At 35.6% G+C, this 19,722-nt stretch overlaps 1 protein-coding gene across 6 annotated transcripts in view; it reads right to left on the bottom strand.

Moving 5' to 3' along the window:
- The window catches only part of FBXL4 (F-box and leucine rich repeat protein 4), a 62,733-nt gene that overhangs the window by 22,747 nt on the left and 20,264 nt on the right, over positions 1-19,722 (bottom strand). For all 6 annotated transcript variants that reach the window (XM_015621866.3, XM_015621868.3, XM_033512865.1 and 3 more), the window contains 2 exons: positions 16,792-17,036; positions 8,197-8,410 (listed from right to left, as the gene is read on the bottom strand). In XM_015621866.3, coding sequence (XP_015477352.1) covers positions 8,197-8,410; positions 16,792-17,036 — 459 coding nt within the window. The remainder of the gene's footprint in view (positions 1-8,196; positions 8,411-16,791; positions 17,037-19,722) is intronic.

The raw sequence follows: 19,722 nt of genomic DNA, 5'->3' as shown, positions 1-19,722 counted from the left end.
AGATCTGTGTCTGACATAAATTAGGAATTCTTCCAGCTCCTCAGTAAAACAAGAGCTTAACTCTTTAAAAATACTTTTATTCTTTTCAATTGTTTCTTCAATTTTTTTCAGTTAAGTTAATGCTAAGACAAAGAAATCTAAAAATGATCTTCAGATAATTAAGACTGCTTCCTCCCTTCCCTTACTCACTATGTTTTTAATCAGGGTCACTAATTCTCCAGTTAACCTTTCTGTTGAAGAAAAAAATTTAATTATGCAGGATTCAATTTTGTATTTTTAACATTAAAAATCCAAGTTACTAGTAGAAAATATTTCCTTCAATACCCACCCCCACAATCCTGCCTCAATGAGGAAGGGTAAATGTGGTAAAGAGGAGGCAACTCTCCAGGGTGCTCTAAGTATTCTGTCTTCCCAAAAACTATCAAATCAATGACTTTTGAATTAATTATTTAAAATTCTTGGAACCCTGAGACACTGAAATAAAAAAAGAACTGGAGGACTGTGGACAAAGGCCAGGCCAATGACATCTATGTCTCTCAAGCTCACCAATCACATCCATAATTCTCAGAAGCCGATTCTTCAGCAGAAAAAACATAATATTCTTAAAACTGCACAGAAAGGCTCCTCTGTTCATGATCTGGGCAGAAGCTTCCCTTTTGTTCCCAAAAGGTTTAAATTTACACAGCAAGGGATGTCGGAAGTGGCTGACTAACCCAGAGAAACACACGACTGTGGGAACAGATTAGCCCAAAACATCTTAATTTCAGCACACACACCATGAGTGCTACTTAATGTTGTTAAATTAAAATGTTATTTTCAAATAGTGGATGTATTAGTCTACCTTAAGCCAGTGAAATAGTATTTCACAGGTAGCACACTAAAAATGTTTTGGCATACTTGAACTACCTGTAGTAAAAAACCCAACCAACCAAAGAAATTCTCAGAAGAAACCAATTCTATTTCAATCTGAGTGCTACTATTTCTATAAATATTTGTAATTAAAAACACCCCATACATGAAAAGATGATCTTGTTAAGACTGTCAAAAGTAATTAAAAAGCTACAAAAATTCACAATACTTATTTTTTCCTCCCTTTGACATTACACAGCACTAGAAGAAAGCCAAAAATCAACTGTTTGGGTGAGGGGATTTTCTTGGCACAGTCTGTGAAAGAACTAAGTCAGAAATTACTTGGCATCTGCTATTCTACCACAACGATTAAAAACCTCATTGGATGCAAAGCCAGAATTCTGTAAACTTCTATTGAACCATGCCTTTTAGAAGGTACAACAGGGCAAACCAATATTGCCTGTAAGTAAAAAAAAAAGATCTACTTCATGAATTTCAAGGTATCTTACCTCCACATCTAAAAACCTGCAATCATGTTGCAGTAGTCCCCAAAATAAATTTCTTTTTTTTACAGAAAGCAGAATGCAATATATCAATAATGTAGAAAACCAAATGTAGGGTAATGGTGAAATACAATTTTCATCTAAATCTGCTCCAACAAAGAAATTGTAAAATATGATTCCAGGATTATCTTCCCTCCCATTCCCCCCCACACCCATACACAGTATTCAAGGCATCAAGACAATTTCAGTTACGGTCTTCTAGGTCTATGATACTTCAAAACAATTATGTTAAAGATAGAAGATGCTGTGAGAGGCTTATAGAGATGAGATGCATGCTAACAAACATGTCAGTGGTTCAAAATTAATTTTAGACACTTATAAAGTACTAGACGTAGTTTTCAAAAAAAGTTCTCATACCTGCTGGTTGCCCGGAAAGCACTCATTTTCACACTGCTTCTAAGATTTTGAGTTCTAAGGATAAATACCTATTCTCAGTATATTATTTTTTACAGAAAAAACCCACATCTGGGGATAGTACACAAACATTCAATAACACACAAAATACATAATACACTATTTCTTGAAACTAGACCTGGATCTAGACGTTTACAGAACTATTCAAGTTGTTCACCTTCTATTGGTCTATTTTTCACTATATGTTAGCTTTCGGATAAATGAAATGTTACAGAAAATGTCAGTTATGGAAACTGGCATGGAATCACACGTCCAATTAGAACTAAATGGTAGCCAAATTTGTTTAATGCTTAAGTTCTTCAGTTCTTCAAGCTATTTCATGAGGAAACAAATAGAAGAGGTCACCTCACCCTTTACAGTGTAGTTTTTGTGGTCTTTTGGAAGAGCAAGATGCCCATGTAGTCACAGAGAGAGATATCCCCTGCAGGTATCCAATCACATTGAGCCCAGAAATTATTATACCTCTTAAACAAGCTTAAACAAGCTTTTCTCCAATTTTCCAGACAAAAAGGTTGAGCTTTGTAACAACGTGAACTCCCTACAACTTAGAAAAGCATGTTATGTTGTGTACAGTATTTCAAGTCCTTACACACACCCTCATGTAGAGTATCCTATACAGTATCACACGTCAGAGAATCTCAGCCTTCTTTAGATATATCCTCGTACCACAGCTACAAAATTACAAATAGTAAATTGCTACTACACAAACTCTATTGATGTAAGAAGTATTGCATACTGAAACTGTGCACCTTGTAACCGGCCAGAGTCAGAGACCAGGAAAACAAAGCTCCTGGGTTAAGTTCTCAGTGTCACCAGCATTAAGGGAATCACAGAAGAGCTAAGTGTGGGAAGGAACTTCTAGAAACTGTTTAGCCCAGACCACCTGGCTCCAGCTCAGCTGGCATCCCCAAACCAACTGAAAAATGCTGTCAAGAGATGTAGGACCCAGTCCCTTTCCAGGATGAGGCCTCCACCCTGTCCTTAAATACCAAAATTCACAAGGGTATTTGAGTGATGCCTTCTGACATTAATGCAGACAATTTTAATTTATAGATTCAAAATAAACATGGCAGCAAATAATTTTCCTCCACACCAGAAGCTAGCATTAGAACAGGAATTCTATTCTCATCCAAGTATCCATCAGCTATCACCTTGGAAGATATAACATGGAAAGAAACATGATGAAAAGGGAGACAACTGAAATGCATTCATTAAAAATCAGCTCCCCATCTCCCTCTAATGCACATGAATTATAGGACCATTTTTGAGATATCATTTTTGAGACAGTGATAAAACTTTTGTCTCCAAAACTTTACGACACACTTAAAAACACTGATGCAATATGAAGACTCATAAGCATGAGGTAAGAGGAGAACAAGGTGGAATGAGCCTTATTAACGAGTGCAGGTGCAGCCTTTCAAAAGTCAGAACAACTTGGCTCTTCAGAAACAGGCCCAGTATAATTTGCAAGCTGGGATTCAGAATATACAGAGGTACCTTTTTGTTCTCTATAGCTACTTGGCAGTGCCAGGGGCACAGCAGGGACTGGGACACAGCAACACAGCAATTACTGAATTAATTAAATGAAAGTAATAGTCTCTGCAGTTAATTAAATTATTGTATTTTGATTTTGCTTTATTTGGTCAAATTATGTCCTCCCTTATGTCTGCAAATCTGTTCTACACCTTCATTCTTCCCCCTTACTTCACATTACAGGCTCAAACAACCAGATTCCACCGTGAGCCTGACATGAAATCAAAAAGCACCATCAAGGCCCTGTATCGCACAATTAATTGTCACTGACTCAGCTTGATTCCAAGAATCCACATTCTAGCTAGTGCCTTTCACCTTTTTTTTTCACCCACTATTTGCTTGCAACTCTCCATCCTAAAGATACATAATCAAGCCAATGCAACTTTGCTCAAAGTGAAAACTCTTTAAACAACAGCTCTCAAAAGTATGACATGACCAATAATAGGTTATTTCTAAAAACTCTGTAGAATATTTTATGGCAGCATTAACTGTTACATTGCTCATGGCCTAAGAAAATAAGAATTACTACATCTACTGCTACGATTCCTCTGCTTCTTTCTGGTATCCAAGATTTCCAGGATCCACTCTGGCAGCTGCCCAAATTCCAAATTTGCTTTCAGTCAAATTTATCAGAGAAAAAAATCTATAAACACAACACTTGCTTTAAAATGTGTGAAAAACAAAGTCTTTTGCCCATTGTAATTAATTTGAATGTATTTTATTTTCTATCTCAAATATAATTGAAATACAAATTTTATGGGGTTTTTTTACACATTAGAAAGATGTCAGAATATGCAACACGAAATATATAATCTTACATTAAAATTTACACCCATCACTAAGAAGACTGACAAGTTCTCCTACTGTAATTGTGGCTTTGGCTTCTTTAAAATACAATTTTGGCTGCATTATTTATATGGACTGAACACTTCACAGTAAGCATTAAATTAAGATAATATTCATGCTCAAGGATAAAGATGTGCATTGCCAATTACTGTACACAATAATACTTCCACTGTTCATTGTATTCTTCAAATGTATCAATGCCAACAAGTGCTTAAATTCTGCTGTGAATACACTCTCAACAAATAAACATTAAGGAGTTATATATCAGTAAATACCAAAACCACCAGCACAAAAATCCCACAAGTATAATAGTGGTATTGAGCACACAAGTTGAGATTAGTTTCTCAAAGCAAGATACTAATTATTCAAGCATATACATATCAAACAACCTTTGAGAACATTTATTAATAAACTTCTAGCACTAGAAAAATGAGTCACATTTTTTAGTGGGGAGGAGGATAGCCATGCAGGACACTTTTTTTAGTAACTGAAAAGTTACTGAAAGTCACTGGACTTTCTTCTAACACAAAGGTTGAAATAATTCAAAGGCATTGGAAGCTTCAGTTCAGAGGTTAGAAAACAATTTTGCACACACAACCTCACACTCAGTATGTCAAGGAAATAACATTACATATAGCCTTAGAAATCAGCAGGGTGAAGACCAAAGACTACAACGTTTTCCAGATGATACAGCAACCAAAGTAGCAGTGTGCTAAGTAGCAATACACTAGCCTTGCCCATTTCATTAAAAACACACTTAAAAACTGGAGCTTTGATTACAGAATCAATACCAACACTTGAAAATACAAAATCTATTCAAAGAAAATAGCTAAAATAAGGAAAAACTGGAATTACAATTGCTCAGACAACATAATGTTACCAATTTTATTAAGGTTCCATTGTTCTCAAAATCTATGCACCTAAAAAAACCCACATTAATAGTAGTCAATTTTTCATCAGAGTGTTTCCTTAGGACTTATCTATGTCATTATTATTATTATTATTATTAAATTATTATTATATCTATGTCATATTATCTACAGTAATCATATACATGGAAAAAGTACAACAGATACTTTAAATTTAGACTTCCCCTCTTTTTTAGCATTAAAAGGCAAAAAGTAAAGGGAAAGGCTACAGCAAAACTTAGACTGCGCAAGAAAATTTGGGCATGTAGCTTGGAGTGTATATGGGAGAAATACCATTTCTTTTATTAAAATGTTAATTCTGTATTTTTTAGTAAGCATAATGCAAAACCAGAAACAGCATTATCACATACTGACAAATAGGATGGAGAATCTTCATCTCTTCCTATATTGTTTAATCACATGTCCAAATCCACAACCAAAAGAAAAAATTGTACTATTTACCCAGATGTGCTCTAACACATGATAGTTTAGTGGTTTATTTTGCTTATTGCTTGGTTTAAGAAAAAAAAACAAGCCCCAAATTATTTAAGAAAACAGGCTAAATTAAATGAACAGATTTTTCTTTTGGTTTCTTCTTCATGGGTTTTGAGACAGAACTTCAACAGAACACCGTATCAGATCTATTCTTCTCACCTTCTTATTTTCTCATAATAAACACATACATGTTATCAGTTTGCATTTTTTCTTAGTGGATTCACAGCCTCAGATTTTTTTCACTGAGCAGATCCAGTTGGCAACAATACAATGCCAAGTTCTTAATTAATCATTAGTATTGTTCCTCTGTTTGCTCCTCAGAAGCTCCAACAATGAAGACAGCAGTAGAAATTTCACAAAAACCAAGAACACAAAGAAGCTCCTTGACAAGTTTTAGAGAAGTCTCAATCACTTCACAGAATGCTTGCTTAATCAATGCCTTTTTGCATATAGCCACCACTTAGTAACAAGCATTTCTGTACCAGCTTAAAAGTACAGAAGCATGAATGGCAGCCTATTTTGTACAGATAACTGAAGATTTGCACTAAGTGAAGCTCATGTCAAGAAAGATAATGTCACTTCTATGAATCTGTGACTTTTGTAGTTCCAATGCTTTAATTCAAATCCGATGCCACATCTTCATTCTTTCCCTTTTATTTTTTGACCTGTGATACACAATGTATATTGCAAAGTGGCTTCACATTGACAAGTATAACCCAAGCATGTCTCCAATTTATGGATTTAAATTTCCAGAAATTTCTCTTCCACTGTTTGTTAGGAAGAGTGCCTTTTGTTCATACTTAGGTATAAAATGTAAGCACGATCTTAAATAAACTTGATTATGAATGAATGTTCTTGTCGGCTACAAGCAGAGGCATGTCCATACACATGAAAGGCAGAAGTGAATCTTCACAATGTAAGGGCTTCAAAGTCAGGAAATATTTGCCACCTACATTCAATCTAATTTCAAGCTCTGCTCAGCACAGAGATAGCAGAGGAATGACAGTTACCAATCACCTCAGCATACATTTCATTTGCTGCACTATTACAAGCATGAAGTCTCAAACTTCAGAAGTCACCTGAGTAGAATCAAGAAGATTTTAATCAATCAACAGCTAAAAGTAATAAAATTATACAATCACTACCTCTGATACAATGATCTTTCCTCAATCTGAAAAAGCTCTGTGAATTAGAGCCAACAGTCAAAATGAAATAGAGGAGATCTATCCAAGATTAACAGAAGGACTAGATTTCAGAAAAAGAACAGATCAGGCATCAATACAGTTCTGTTCAAAAAAATGTGGGCTCACCAATTTTCATTTTGGTTTGAAGAAAATAATAACTGCTTCAATACAGAGAGCAGCTACCACAAAGTAACAAGTTACTAAGGGGTACTGGCTTCACAGTGATTGTACTCTCCACAGCAAACTCCACAGCAAGCACTGCTCACATCAGGTAGATTACCCTTTAATCTAAGTGCCTTGTGTTACTCACCATTACAGCCTCCTAGCTGGAACTTGGGCACAAACAAACTTAGCATTCCCCAAACAAAGGACAACAAGACCCAACTAACTCTAACACGTGTGTCAGGTGTGAACTGGTTATGAATGCAATACAGTACTCTTAACTTCAGATGTCCCTTGCACATCTAGTTGACGGGACCTACTGTTCCAACTTAATTCCTTTCATTACACTTCAGATTAAGACCCCACACAATCCAGTGTCACAGCCTGACTTCTGTGTACCACAACTCACACACAATCAAACTTTCTAAAAATCTTAAAATGCTTAATCTAGGATTGGAAGCTATGAAACAGCCTACAGAGACATGGTTTTGCCCCATTTTGGCACAGCTCTTGCAACAACAGAAGTAGGACAGCTTCCATGTAAACCATGGTAGTAAGGTTGTAACATAAGAGTTAGTTACTGAGAAAAGAGTGGAATTCCTCTGATTCAAACTGCTGCATTTATAAGGATACAACATTTGTAAAATGTAGCAAACTACAAGAGACTTCTCAGCAGCAGCCCACAAACCCATTCCATCCTAGAGAGGAATTGTGTTGCAGCAAGCAGTAACAACTCTGATTTGGGCAGTCAAGTAACTGTATAAAGAAGTAATTTTTACATTGTAAATGAGAAGTTGTATAAAAAAGTCGTGTTCTGTGTCTCAAATACTGCTAATATACAAACACTGTAGGAATCCAGTAATTAGCAAGTCATTTTAAAGGAGAGAATGTCGAGAATTAAAGACAGTTACTAAACACAATAATTTTACAATTATATTTGCCAATTGCCTAGAGAAGGCAAAAGGAAAGCTTTAAATTTGTAATTTTACCACATTGCTTAAAACAGCTGGTGGAAAGTCACCAGCCTACAATGTAAGTTAAAACACGCAGGCCAAAAGCTATGCTGAAAATAAGAAAATCCTAAGGTTTTTGAAACTACCCTTGGATTTTCTGAATTTAGCTCTGAATTTACACTCAAAATACTAATTTACTTCTTCACTATTGAAAAAGAAACTAAACCCAAAACCAACTTTATCAGGATTGAAAATATTTATTGCAAAGGTTAAAAATAGCTGTTCCTACCTCCACTTTTGTTCTGTAGAGAATAAGACGCTTTAGGCTGCCCACTTTGGCTATGTGGTTGAAAGCCTGAGGTGGTATTTTATCACATGATGAGAGATTTAATTCCTGAAGATTTGGACACATTTCAGTGATGACCTCCAAGCATGTTTCATTGAGGAAATGGCCACAAGACAACTCAAGACGTACTAGTTCAGAGCCACAGACTTTCAGGAACCTGTAAAAGAACCCCATGTTTTAAGTGAAAAAGTAACAGACTTTCAGGTGAGAGTCTGAATACTGTCAAAACCTTAACCATGTTAACCAGGAAATAATTCCTTTCAACAAAGACACTAGTTTTGAAAATTCTGTTTTGGTTTAGGAAGTTAGAACATACTTTGTTCTCAATATTAACTCTGAGACAAGGGAGCACAGTAAAACACTAATCATGTTTGAAAATCTTTTAAGCAGTCAAAAGCCAATTTTGTCAATGGCCTGCAAGTTTACATGAATAATTTTGTATTTATCTCAGAAAAATCTCAAAATGTAAAAATGTAAAATCCAAAATGTAAAAAACAAATACTTTTCAGTGGATTACATATTCGGAAGTGTTTTAAGACTTTCAGGAAAAAAAAAAATCTCATTCTTTTCACTAAGAATCAACACATGCTAGCTGCTCTAGAACACAAATTCATGAGGAGTATTTGAATTTATTTGGAATTATAAAAAATTAACATATCATACGACAAAAGACCCAGAATTTAGAAACTTTGATGGTCTCTATATTCTACTTTCCTATCAGAGATCTAATGTAAGAAACTCAAGCTCTTTTATCTCTAATCCAAGCTTTAACCAAAACCACTTAAACTTACTCCTTTTTCATTTAAAAGATAACCTTAAAACCATAAGTTAACTACCAGGACTGTAGGCTTGATAATTAATAAGATAAAAAAACCTACACATTTGCCATGCTTATGTTATATTTTGAAAGTTCCCCCAGTAGAAAAACTAGTTTCTTAAACTACAGGCTGTAATGAGTTTCCCATGTTACTTCCTGTAATAATGGAGCGACCTGTCAAAGATTATGAATTATTTTCTCTTAATAAATGTTCTGATCTGCTCTCTTACCAGTTCTGTCCTACAAAAATGCTCATGAAGATAAAGCAGCTTCAGGTTCTGACCCTTCCACCATGAGTCAGTATTACTTCTCGGGTTTAACAGATGTAATAGAAATGCCAGACAGACACAAGGCTCCTCCTTGCCCAAAAACTCCTATTGCTACAATGAAAGAGTTATTAGCCTTCCCAAGCATTTGTTCATGCTGAAGCTTAGGATGAAATTGCTGCTCATCTTAGAAGAAGACACTTTCAGGGAGGCATTCCTCAATGACACCAACAGCGGCCCAAGATTTCAAACACATCTTTTAAGATCCAAGTTTTCAAGCTGCCTCCTTCCCTTATTTTTTCATTATTCACTCAATACTTGCCATTCATTATCTCCTTCCTTTATTCCTTTCACCTTGCATTTTACATGGCCTTAGTGTGATTATGCAGATCCTAGGTAATACAGAGGGAAAAGGAGATTCCAGAATGGCATCTCCATCCCTGGATGTTTCCAAGAGTCACCTGAAACCTTGACTGACCTGATCTAGCGTTGGGGACACTGGCACTTCAAGTGGGAGCTTGGAGTAGACGACCTTCAGAGGTCCCTAACATCCAACATTTCTATGAGCCTAAGCAAACAGAAACAAAGAGAGGGTCTGAGACACAAAAGGGGAGACATAAGCCCCAGAACCACAGGAGCTCTGCCATGTATGGTCTTCAAATCTACTCCTCCACTGTTTTTTTTCCTAACTCTGCAGTCTCTATTTAAAATCTATTTTAGCTTTTAAAGTCAGAGTTTAATCAAACAAGCATTTTCCATACTGGATACAGTGAATTCACAGAGACTGGTAAGCCTTCCTATGGGAATGTCAGAGCTGAAATGACACAACAATTCACAACAATTAACGTTGGGTATTTAAACATTTAAGTGCTAGCAACATTTAGACTAGCAATAGAGTTCAACACTGTTATGGAGAAATGCAGGATGGAAATCCCCTGGAAATCAGAGTAGAGATATATGGATACATTGTTGATTACCAATTAGCCAATTCCTCTATTTAATGAGTGCTTTAACAATACATTCACACAGCTTCGTTCATCAACAAATTATAAGGTTTGTTTGAATGATGGTATTTTCCATAAAACTTTGTCAGTCACCACTTATTACACCCCTAGCTTTTAATTTGCTAACAAATAAATATTTTATGAATTACTCCATTACAATAATGGATGTTAGCTTAACTGCCATATAATTTAATAGGGCTTGGCTGTTATAAATGTTAGTAGAGATCAATGCGCTTCTCTTTCTAGGACCTATTACAAGTTAACATTACCAGGTCAGGGAAATACTCAGTTAACCCCAAAGACTTGGAGAAGAACTCCAGGCTCACCAGCTTTAGGAGTTATTATCCTCATAACGTTTTATTTAAACTCATTACACTTGAAACACACAGGCAGAGGCCAAACACTGTTACAGCAACAAGCATTGCCCTTCATGGCTTTGCTGCCTTGTTGGAAAAGGTTACTTAGGAGACATGAAACAAAACCAAAAGGGGGATAAGGTACATGCAGCAGCAGGATACAAAAATGAGCAGATGTGCATGTAGGAAAGAGAGGAAGAGGAAGAGAAGGAGATTCTGAGGAAGTCCCCAGCCAGCACATGGCAGAGAACTGGCAGAAATGCACAGTCCTCAGAAAGATGGAGACATCCCGACCTTTGTTTGCATTAAACAGACTGCTCAGGATAGAGGTTTTTGCTGCTGTTTTTCTACATGGATCTTCACGTAGAGCCATATGGCAAGGTAGAATATGAGTTCTCATGCTTTCAAAACAAATGTGGCACGGTCTTCATACTTCTGAGACTTAACAGTATCTGAGTGACTGGCTCGATTTAGCTAGTCTGAAAACAACATCCAAAAAAAGCACCTTCTACCCAAATCAAAATTTCTTCACATTTCTTCATATAACTCTCCCTTTAATCACCAAGGATTGACTGGTTCCTGTTCTGTCTCTCCTCTGTTCTGCAGTCATCCATCCCTTTAGTTTTGTTTTTATTATCAATATTTTATACACACCATGTCTGAAGCGATTTCTCTTCATCCCTTCATGTTTGCTATAAAATATGACTGAACAACCTAGGATAACGTGAACACGTACATTTCTTTTGTAGACACTGGATTGGACCATTCCCTTGAAGTTTATCCTCACTCTAGATAGCAGTTTTTCAGGCCTTTTAGTTGTTCAGTTTTGGTTTTTGCTTTTGTTTTTGGCGGGGGGATGGGGGCCTTGTTTTGGTTTGTTTTTTTCCAAGGGTGAGGGGATTGATGTTTTTAATAAAAAAGGTAATCTCATTTTCCATCACCTTCTGCCTACTCTCAAGACCTGCTGCTTATTTTCAACCCCTTCAGCTTTTGGGAAGTAATAGTCCTAGTGAAGTTTTTCTGAAACATCAAATATATCTATTAGGAGGCAGGATGATACTTGCTCATAGTGATGTTAAATCAATCATGATCACAGGGTCACTTAGCCCATTAACAATTTCCAATCTTGTAATTCATGTGTACATCATAAGCATATCTCATGATCCAAAATGAAAATCCAAGGTACAAGGTACTGTTCATGTCAGTATGCAAGACCTCCCAAAAAAAAACCTCAAAATACTTTTACACATGTGGTTATGCAGGTACTGAACACATCACCTATGCTCCAATGGTTTCTGATGAAACTGCACTGGCTACAGAATCTACACTTAGCTTAGTGGTCCTCACTTTATACTTCCCAGTTCAAAATTACTAAAGACCCTACAACAAGCAGGAATCACAGTTCTCTTTCATCTACTCATCCTCCCTAAACACATTTAGCTACATAGTTTTATACTCCTTTAGTGCAATCAACACAACAGTTTTCTACTATGCTGATTTTACCAAATCTTTTTTCAACTAAACATCTTCAGTACTGATTTTATACTCACTGATATATATTTGAATTTGGTATCTAAGAGAGAGGGCGGAAAAGGGAAGCAACTTCCTGTGTTTGTGAACAACACAGGGTTGGACAGAATATTTTTTTGTTTAGCGTTTTCCCTTGTAGTATTACCTTACATTGGCATCCATGTTAGGGATGTTATCTCTGTTACTTGACAGATAAAATGTTGCCCCATTTGCCAGGCCTTCCTTGGTATAAACCTGCTAGAATTAGTATTTAATAAAAACAACCATTTCTGTCTGCTTCAAGCCAACTGCACGCTCCCTCCTGCTACTCAGGTCTCCTGTTTCCAGAGCCCGCCACCAGACATGCAAAAAGTCAAAACTCACGTGGATTTTGTTCTTCCTCATTTCACTTCCAAGATCTTGAGGTCTTCACTTTCTCACTTAGTTCTATCTATATGATTACTTGCACAAACTCACAGAGGACTTTCTGCCTTACAATTTCAGTCCTGTGCTTAATAAAATGGTTTGTCATACTCCATTTTAATATCCTTCTTAAAGACACGTTAATATATTTTTAAATTCACAGCGATGCTTTTCCTTTCAAGACTGGCATGTTACAGGACAGCAGCAGCATTTAGCACAGGAAACGAACAAAAGTGTTAAGGCTGGTATGAGTGGAGAGCTGGGTACACAGAGGTGTAGAAGCACAATGAAGAACAAATGGCAACACAAGGGCTGGAACAGAGACGTGTGTTGGTTGAAGTGTCCCATCAGGTCTCTGACATCCTTGAACACTTATGCAGGCACTTTCTCAGGGCACACAGATTAGGAGATGAAGGACAGGAGCAGCACAGAATGGTGAGACCACATGCCAGACAAATTGATTTGGACACACATCTTGATTCTCTTGGCGCATGCTAGTATTCATGCTTGAGAGTGAGACTTTGTAAGGTAATTTGGTTTTAAAATTAAGTCACTTTCCCTTCCTCTAGCTATTCTATTTTCTACTCTAGCATGTATTACACCTTCTTTTTGGTAAGCAAATTCTAAAACACGGCATTTAAGTAAGTAGAATATTAAGTATCTGATCTTGTGCTGTTCTCAACACAGATAAAACTATTTCAAGAAAAACATGCAAAACAAATGTTATAACTTACTCTCAGTTACAGCCAACCTAGTTTTACTAAAAACCTCTGGAAATTAAAGCAAGAGACAGACCTGATTGTAAAACTGAAAATCCCTGTGAAGTCACACATTACTCCTATTTTCTGTGACTGGTGCATATTTCAGTAATTTCTCTGACCCTCCTGCTAATCTGACTTCTAGTAAAGCCTCATCAAATTAAACATTGTCAAAACACACTTCTACTAAAGGCAATGAAAGCCTTCAAACGTGAACAACAACAAAACTGTTCAAGAAATATTCCTGGATGTGCTTGCCATGCAAATACTGCATCACTAACCTGAAAATAAAACACTATTAATTCATTTTCACAGTGTAAAATGTCAGATGTAAATAAAAATCCTAATTCCTCAGATGTTTAAAGCAAAAGAATTTAAACAAGTTAATGACATTATCAGTGATCCAAGAAAATCTGCATGCAGAACTCAGTTTTTAAACTGTCATTGTCCTTGAGCTCTTTAAACCTCAGAGCATTTATTCAGTGTCTCAATATTTAGTACTCCTCCAATCAACTCTCCTCACTCTTCCTACATAGGTCCTACCCTCCCACACTAATATTTCCCCCTGGCATGAAGAGTTTCACCAGACCTCTAAAACCAAGAGAAATGCAGTGCTGTTTATGTAATGCTTGCTGTGAAATCTTTGCTTATTCCCCGTCATTTTGCATTTCAGACTCCTGAGACTGCTCGGATACTCCTTTCACTTTTTTGTACACTTTTAGTTCAATCTAATATAAAGTTTAGTTAATTTATATTATATGCTGAAATGAAAAATGTATGATAGTAATTTTTAGCCCTAAGGAGTAGATGTTATCAATAAGTTAAAATACCTTCAGCTTTGCCTCAGGATGTTCATATGCCTGAAGCATTCTGTCTTCTCATGATAATACAGTATTTGCTCCAGTCACATTTCCTAAAATTACTTTTAACTTCTTTTCACTTTAATACATTTTTTAAGAAGGTCTGTATTTCCAATAATTTCTTAGCATTTTCAATCATTCCATGCATATATGAACATTTTAAAATGACAAATTTATACAAGCTACTACTTTTAAGATTGTCATAAAAAACAACAGATAAAAACATTTTTGAAAAATATTTTCTAAAATAAGATTTAATCAAGAGTAGCATTTAAACATACCCTGACTTGTAGAAATCATAACTTAAACTGTACAACTGTAAGAATTAAACCAACTCTACCGGTTTTGAACTCAACACTGCCAACTAACTCCAAATGCTGAAAAAAATGCAAAAATATATGTGTCCTGGTTTTGGACAAAAGGAAAAACTATTTGAGTTCTTTATTCTGTGTCCTGGATGCTGTAATATTCCCCAGATTGTGGTATCTTAATGACAACCATGGCAATAGAACTAAAGAATTTATTGACAGATTTATCTGTCAAGGAACAGCATCTCTTACCAGGAAGCTCATTTTTCAACAAGAGTTAGATTAAGGCCTTTGAAAAGCAAATCTAGTTCTAATGAGTCTCCTCAACTAACAGATACTTCCATAGCAAATGAACAGCAAATTTTCCTCTCCTGGAGGCCAGCAAATTTGACAAACATGCTGATAAAGACTGTCAAAAGAAAAATTTGTGTTGGGATTCTACAAGAAAAGACTTTTACAGAACAAAGGATTGCAAAATTATTTCTGTAATAGAAAAGAATTTAAAACCAGACCTCTCCACCAGTTACAGTGGAGAACTTTTGTTCCAGAAGGGAAAACAATAAGCACAGTTTAGACATGCAAATTATTTAGCCTATAACTTTGCTTCCGAAATTTACGATTGAACTGCATCTCCCATTCCCAGACTACATCCATCCCTTTCAAGAAACACTTTTTCCCAAAACTAAAATAATTTCAGAATTGCAACAATGTCAATAATTTTCTTCCCATTTGTTACAAATAAATATAATCCCTTATAAGAAACATAAACCAAAAATGTTTGCATAAAAATAGACAAATAATGAGTATTTATTATTTAAAAACACTGTATACACATAAATGTTACAGTAGTTCAGTACTGAAGAAAAAAAAAATTAGTAAAAATAATTTTCAAGTAAGTGGAAGTCAGAAATGCCAAAACTCTAAAGTTCAGAAGTCTCTGAATCTGGCAATAATTTCTTCCAAGCCTACAAAGTTTTTTAGCAGTACTGTATGCTTTAAAAAAAATAAATTAATTAATGGAAATGAAAAAAAGTTGCCAAAAAGATTCACATATGTTAAGTTTTCAAAAGACAGACTTAATAGCTAAGCATCAGAAAGCAGGCAGTTCATGATTTCAGAGTTGTATTCTCAATAAAAGCTCGCATATTTATCCTCTGCATAAAGTATCTAACATGAAATCCAAATTTAGGAGAAATTTTTGTACTCAATTCAACAACTAGGCAAAGTCTATTTTCTTTTTCTGCCAATAAGCACAAAAAAAGCGTAAGATTCTTGCATTACACTGGAGGTGTGGAAAAACAGAAGCAACATTCACATCTTGAAAAAGTACTTCTTCAAAATATTTTACTTCCTCAGGTAAGGAACTTGGCATGAAAGGAAAGAAAATGTCTGCATACTTGAGTTAACCTTTTTATTCAGAAAACAAATGAGAGTTCAGACAACTTTTTCAGATATATTAAATATTTCTGTTTCTTATCAGTCAATTTCTGCTTTCACCTGCCGTTGCTGATTACCCCTTAGTTCAAGCAACAACTTTTGCTTAAATGAAATGCATCGATAGAAGCTGTTTAACTAATGCAAATGAGCAAAGAAGCAAGAAATGATATCTTAAGAAAGCAGAGAACATGGCTGTTATACAGAGAAGAATCCCTGCAAATTTGCTATTTTTATGATCTACACCACAGTCATATTTTCAGCTCATTGGAATATGCACATGCAACCCCCCTGTTTTCCAACAGGGCTAATGTTTTAAATCATTTTTATGAAAATATTTGCATTTACATTGGACTCCAGTGATTACTTGGCTCATACCATGTGAGTATGCAATCAGTTTATTACTGCAGCCATTCTAATACAGTCCTACTGATGACTCATCTGTACAAAGAACAACCATAAACATTTTCCTTGCAAGATGGATTTTTGATAGCTCAGTTCTAGCAGAGTGTTTAAGAAGCCCAGAAGAAAGCAAAACACTGCTCCCCCTGGAAGAAGCCTTTCAGTCACAAGCAGCTTGGAACATGCAGACTCTACAGACTGCTATGGACTTCTGCTGCTATATTTAGTATCTTCTACTGTTTTGGCTGTTCCTTTTTTCTACATCATAACAATCACACCCTTTATAGTAGATCCAAGACATTTTTTGCCTTTTAATAAAGTTTCAGATACTTAGTGAAACTACCGTGCAGCAGCTCTGCAAGCAGAGATTGTCAAAACATTTCTGTACATTTAACACTGACCTGCTAAATCCAGAAACAGAGATGGCTCCCCTGTTTCCAGTCCAAGATAAATTCAGCCACTGGATGAGAGTGCAGCGAGACTGTAGGTACTCCAGGGATGTGTCATTAATCCTCGCCCAGTAAGGTTGTAAACTGAGATGAATGTACTGTAGAGGATCACAGCAATGTTGATACAGTAGCTTACAAGTTTGTGCTAGTCTACATAGGTCTGGTACTGTAAGGTGACTCAAAATCAACTGGATGAGCTATATTAAAACAGGAAAAAAAAAGTCACAGATGGTCATATAGCACTTAAAATGTTAAGGGAAAACTGCAAAGGAATAAGAAAATACGTTCTAACTTCAAAGAGAGTAAATCCTTTTACTTAAAAGCAACTTCTCAAATCAATCAATTAACTATTAAATAGAACTGCACTGCCTTCTCAATTTGACAACATGCTAAACAAGAAAGGAAAAAGCAGATCAGCATATGAAAGTGACAGGAAGCTTTCAAATCAGAAGTTTCTTTACCCATGCTAATTTAAACAGTGATATATATGTAAACACTATGTTTATATATTTCCTTTCACTAAGTCTGCTCTTTCATTGAACAGAACACAGAACTGGCATCCTCCTTCTTGTCTATATTTAGTTTTTAAGATGGGAAATATTTGCAAAGTACATGGAAAAACCATACAATGTCCCAGTTTCCCCACACCCTGAACCAATTTCAGATTTATTCCTCTTCTCTCTGCTTTAAAAATCAGTGTTTTGTCTTCTATCTTATAACCTCTCCTCTGGACTATGCAAATGGATAAAAAATTCAACATAATCCAGTCTCCTTTTACAGCTTCCTTGCCGTAATACTTTTGAGAGCATTTTTGTTCAACACCAGAGTCAAATCAGAACGGCAAAACCCCTTTTTAACTGTATCAGTTGAATCATCTCAGCTTCAGAATAATCACCAGCCTTTCCGACTAGCATCACTGTAACAGTTTTTGTAAGAACTTATGTCACACTCAGAAACTAAGAAATATTCCTCCTCTCATATCACACTTTTCCTTTCCAAGGAAAGATCAACACACACACAGACATAAATACTCACTTTAGGAAATAACAAAAACGCCCAACAAAATAAATAAATCTTCTTTAGCTTAGGAACTGACAGAAAATGCACTTGAAAAATGAAATCTAAAAATTAATGTTTACTTTAGCAGAGCTGTCTCTAGCAAATATAAGTACCTGCACTCAAGTTATATAACTTAAATTGACTGTTTTCAAGCAGGGTGGGAAACAGTAACTTGCTGAAATGAATCAGTGTAAATTTAAAAAACCACAACTCACAAATTAACTAAACGGAAGAGAATCCTGTGGTCCTTTCAAAATACCAACATGTTTCATTTTAATGTCTTAGAAGGATTCATAAGACAAGTCCGCCAAAAGTCAGAATAAAATCTGTGACGTAAAATGAAAATGGAGCTTTTTGTGAGATCCAAACAGATTGTACCTCCAATGCATCACTTTATTATGCAGCTACTTTCCACCTCTCCTCCTCCCCCCTTCATTTTTGGAACAACAAAACAATTCAACTTCCTGCAAAACGGAAAATGTTACTTCCTACTCAGCTCCAGATTTAGTATTTACATTTCCAACAAGAGCTACATATCTTAAAAAAATTTAGTTCAACTCCAATGCAAAAATACAGTGTTTGATATACTCCAGTTTCTTTCATCCTTGGTTTCAAGCCTTTCATCTTCTCCTTCCTTGTCCTTTCCCCTATAAACAGCCCAGGCTTTTGTCTCTGCAGGTGTCTGAAATTCACATTGATGCAGAGGACCAGCACAGACATTTCAATTTAACAGGATGGATGGATGGATAGACAGACAGAGTGTGTGTGTATATATATATATATATATATATATATATATATATGTATAATAACTGCAATTATATTATAACCAGCCAAGTCTGCACCCAATTGACATTCAGGAACCTGTCGACATTTTGAAACCTAAAATACCCAAAATAACTAAGGGCTAACAAAGACATAATCCCAAGTTAATATCTTGATTTTTACAAACTTTCAGCTAGCCCTCACTATGTAATTCAGCTAAATATCTATTTTATTAATTCCTTTTCCCTCAGATTTTTCTCCCATGGTTACTTACTAAGTTTTCTAGAGTTGAAAGCTCAGCAGAGGCTGCACAATTAGCAGAATTTATATCTACAATTAGTGTGACATAATGTCTGATAAAAGCAAACACAAATTTCACTCAATGAGAAGAAAGTTATTTTGTAACTTCTGAGCAATATAGGGAATGGTGAACGAAACTATGAATGATTAAACAATGTCCATTTACACTAATTAATGATTTCAATGAACGTTTTGTAACACACAGGATGTCTTTCCACACCTGAGATGAAATCTCCCATGTCTCAATCAAAAAAACCTGTCTTTATTTTTTACTGAAATTATGGTACTTCACAATATATAGAATGAAAGCATACAATGAAATGTCACTCCTATGATATTATGTTATAAAGTGCTTTTTTTCCTGGCTTTTGATTAAACAAAGATAACAGGTTCAAAACGCACAGGCTAATAACCATTAATCACCATTAGCCTGGAGTCTGGTGCCTGTCAGGAACACGCTTTTTGTGTCTGTGTACCCTAGCATAAAGTACCATTTGATATCATAATGAGTATGTGACATGATGTGCTGTACTGTGCAACGCTGTGTTCGTGGTGATTCCAAGAATGCTACAGAGTTATCTGCTTTGAAAGCTAATTTCATAATGCAGTTTCTCACAAACAACAGTTTTTACTGTGATTTTATGAAAAATTATGATAATCATTATTATTTCACACTTTCTTATAAATCAAGGTGCAAAAACAAAGTTTATTGGAAAAAAAAATAGAAAGAGGAAAACAAAATATCATTTATAAATCAGT

This window comes from Parus major, chromosome 3 (assembly GCF_001522545.3).
Source record: "Parus major isolate Abel chromosome 3, Parus_major1.1, whole genome shotgun sequence".
Taxonomy (NCBI): Eukaryota; Metazoa; Chordata; class Aves; order Passeriformes; family Paridae; genus Parus; species Parus major.
The sequence above is the reverse complement of the archived record's forward strand: the minus strand, read 5'-3'. Positions and strand labels throughout refer to the sequence as shown.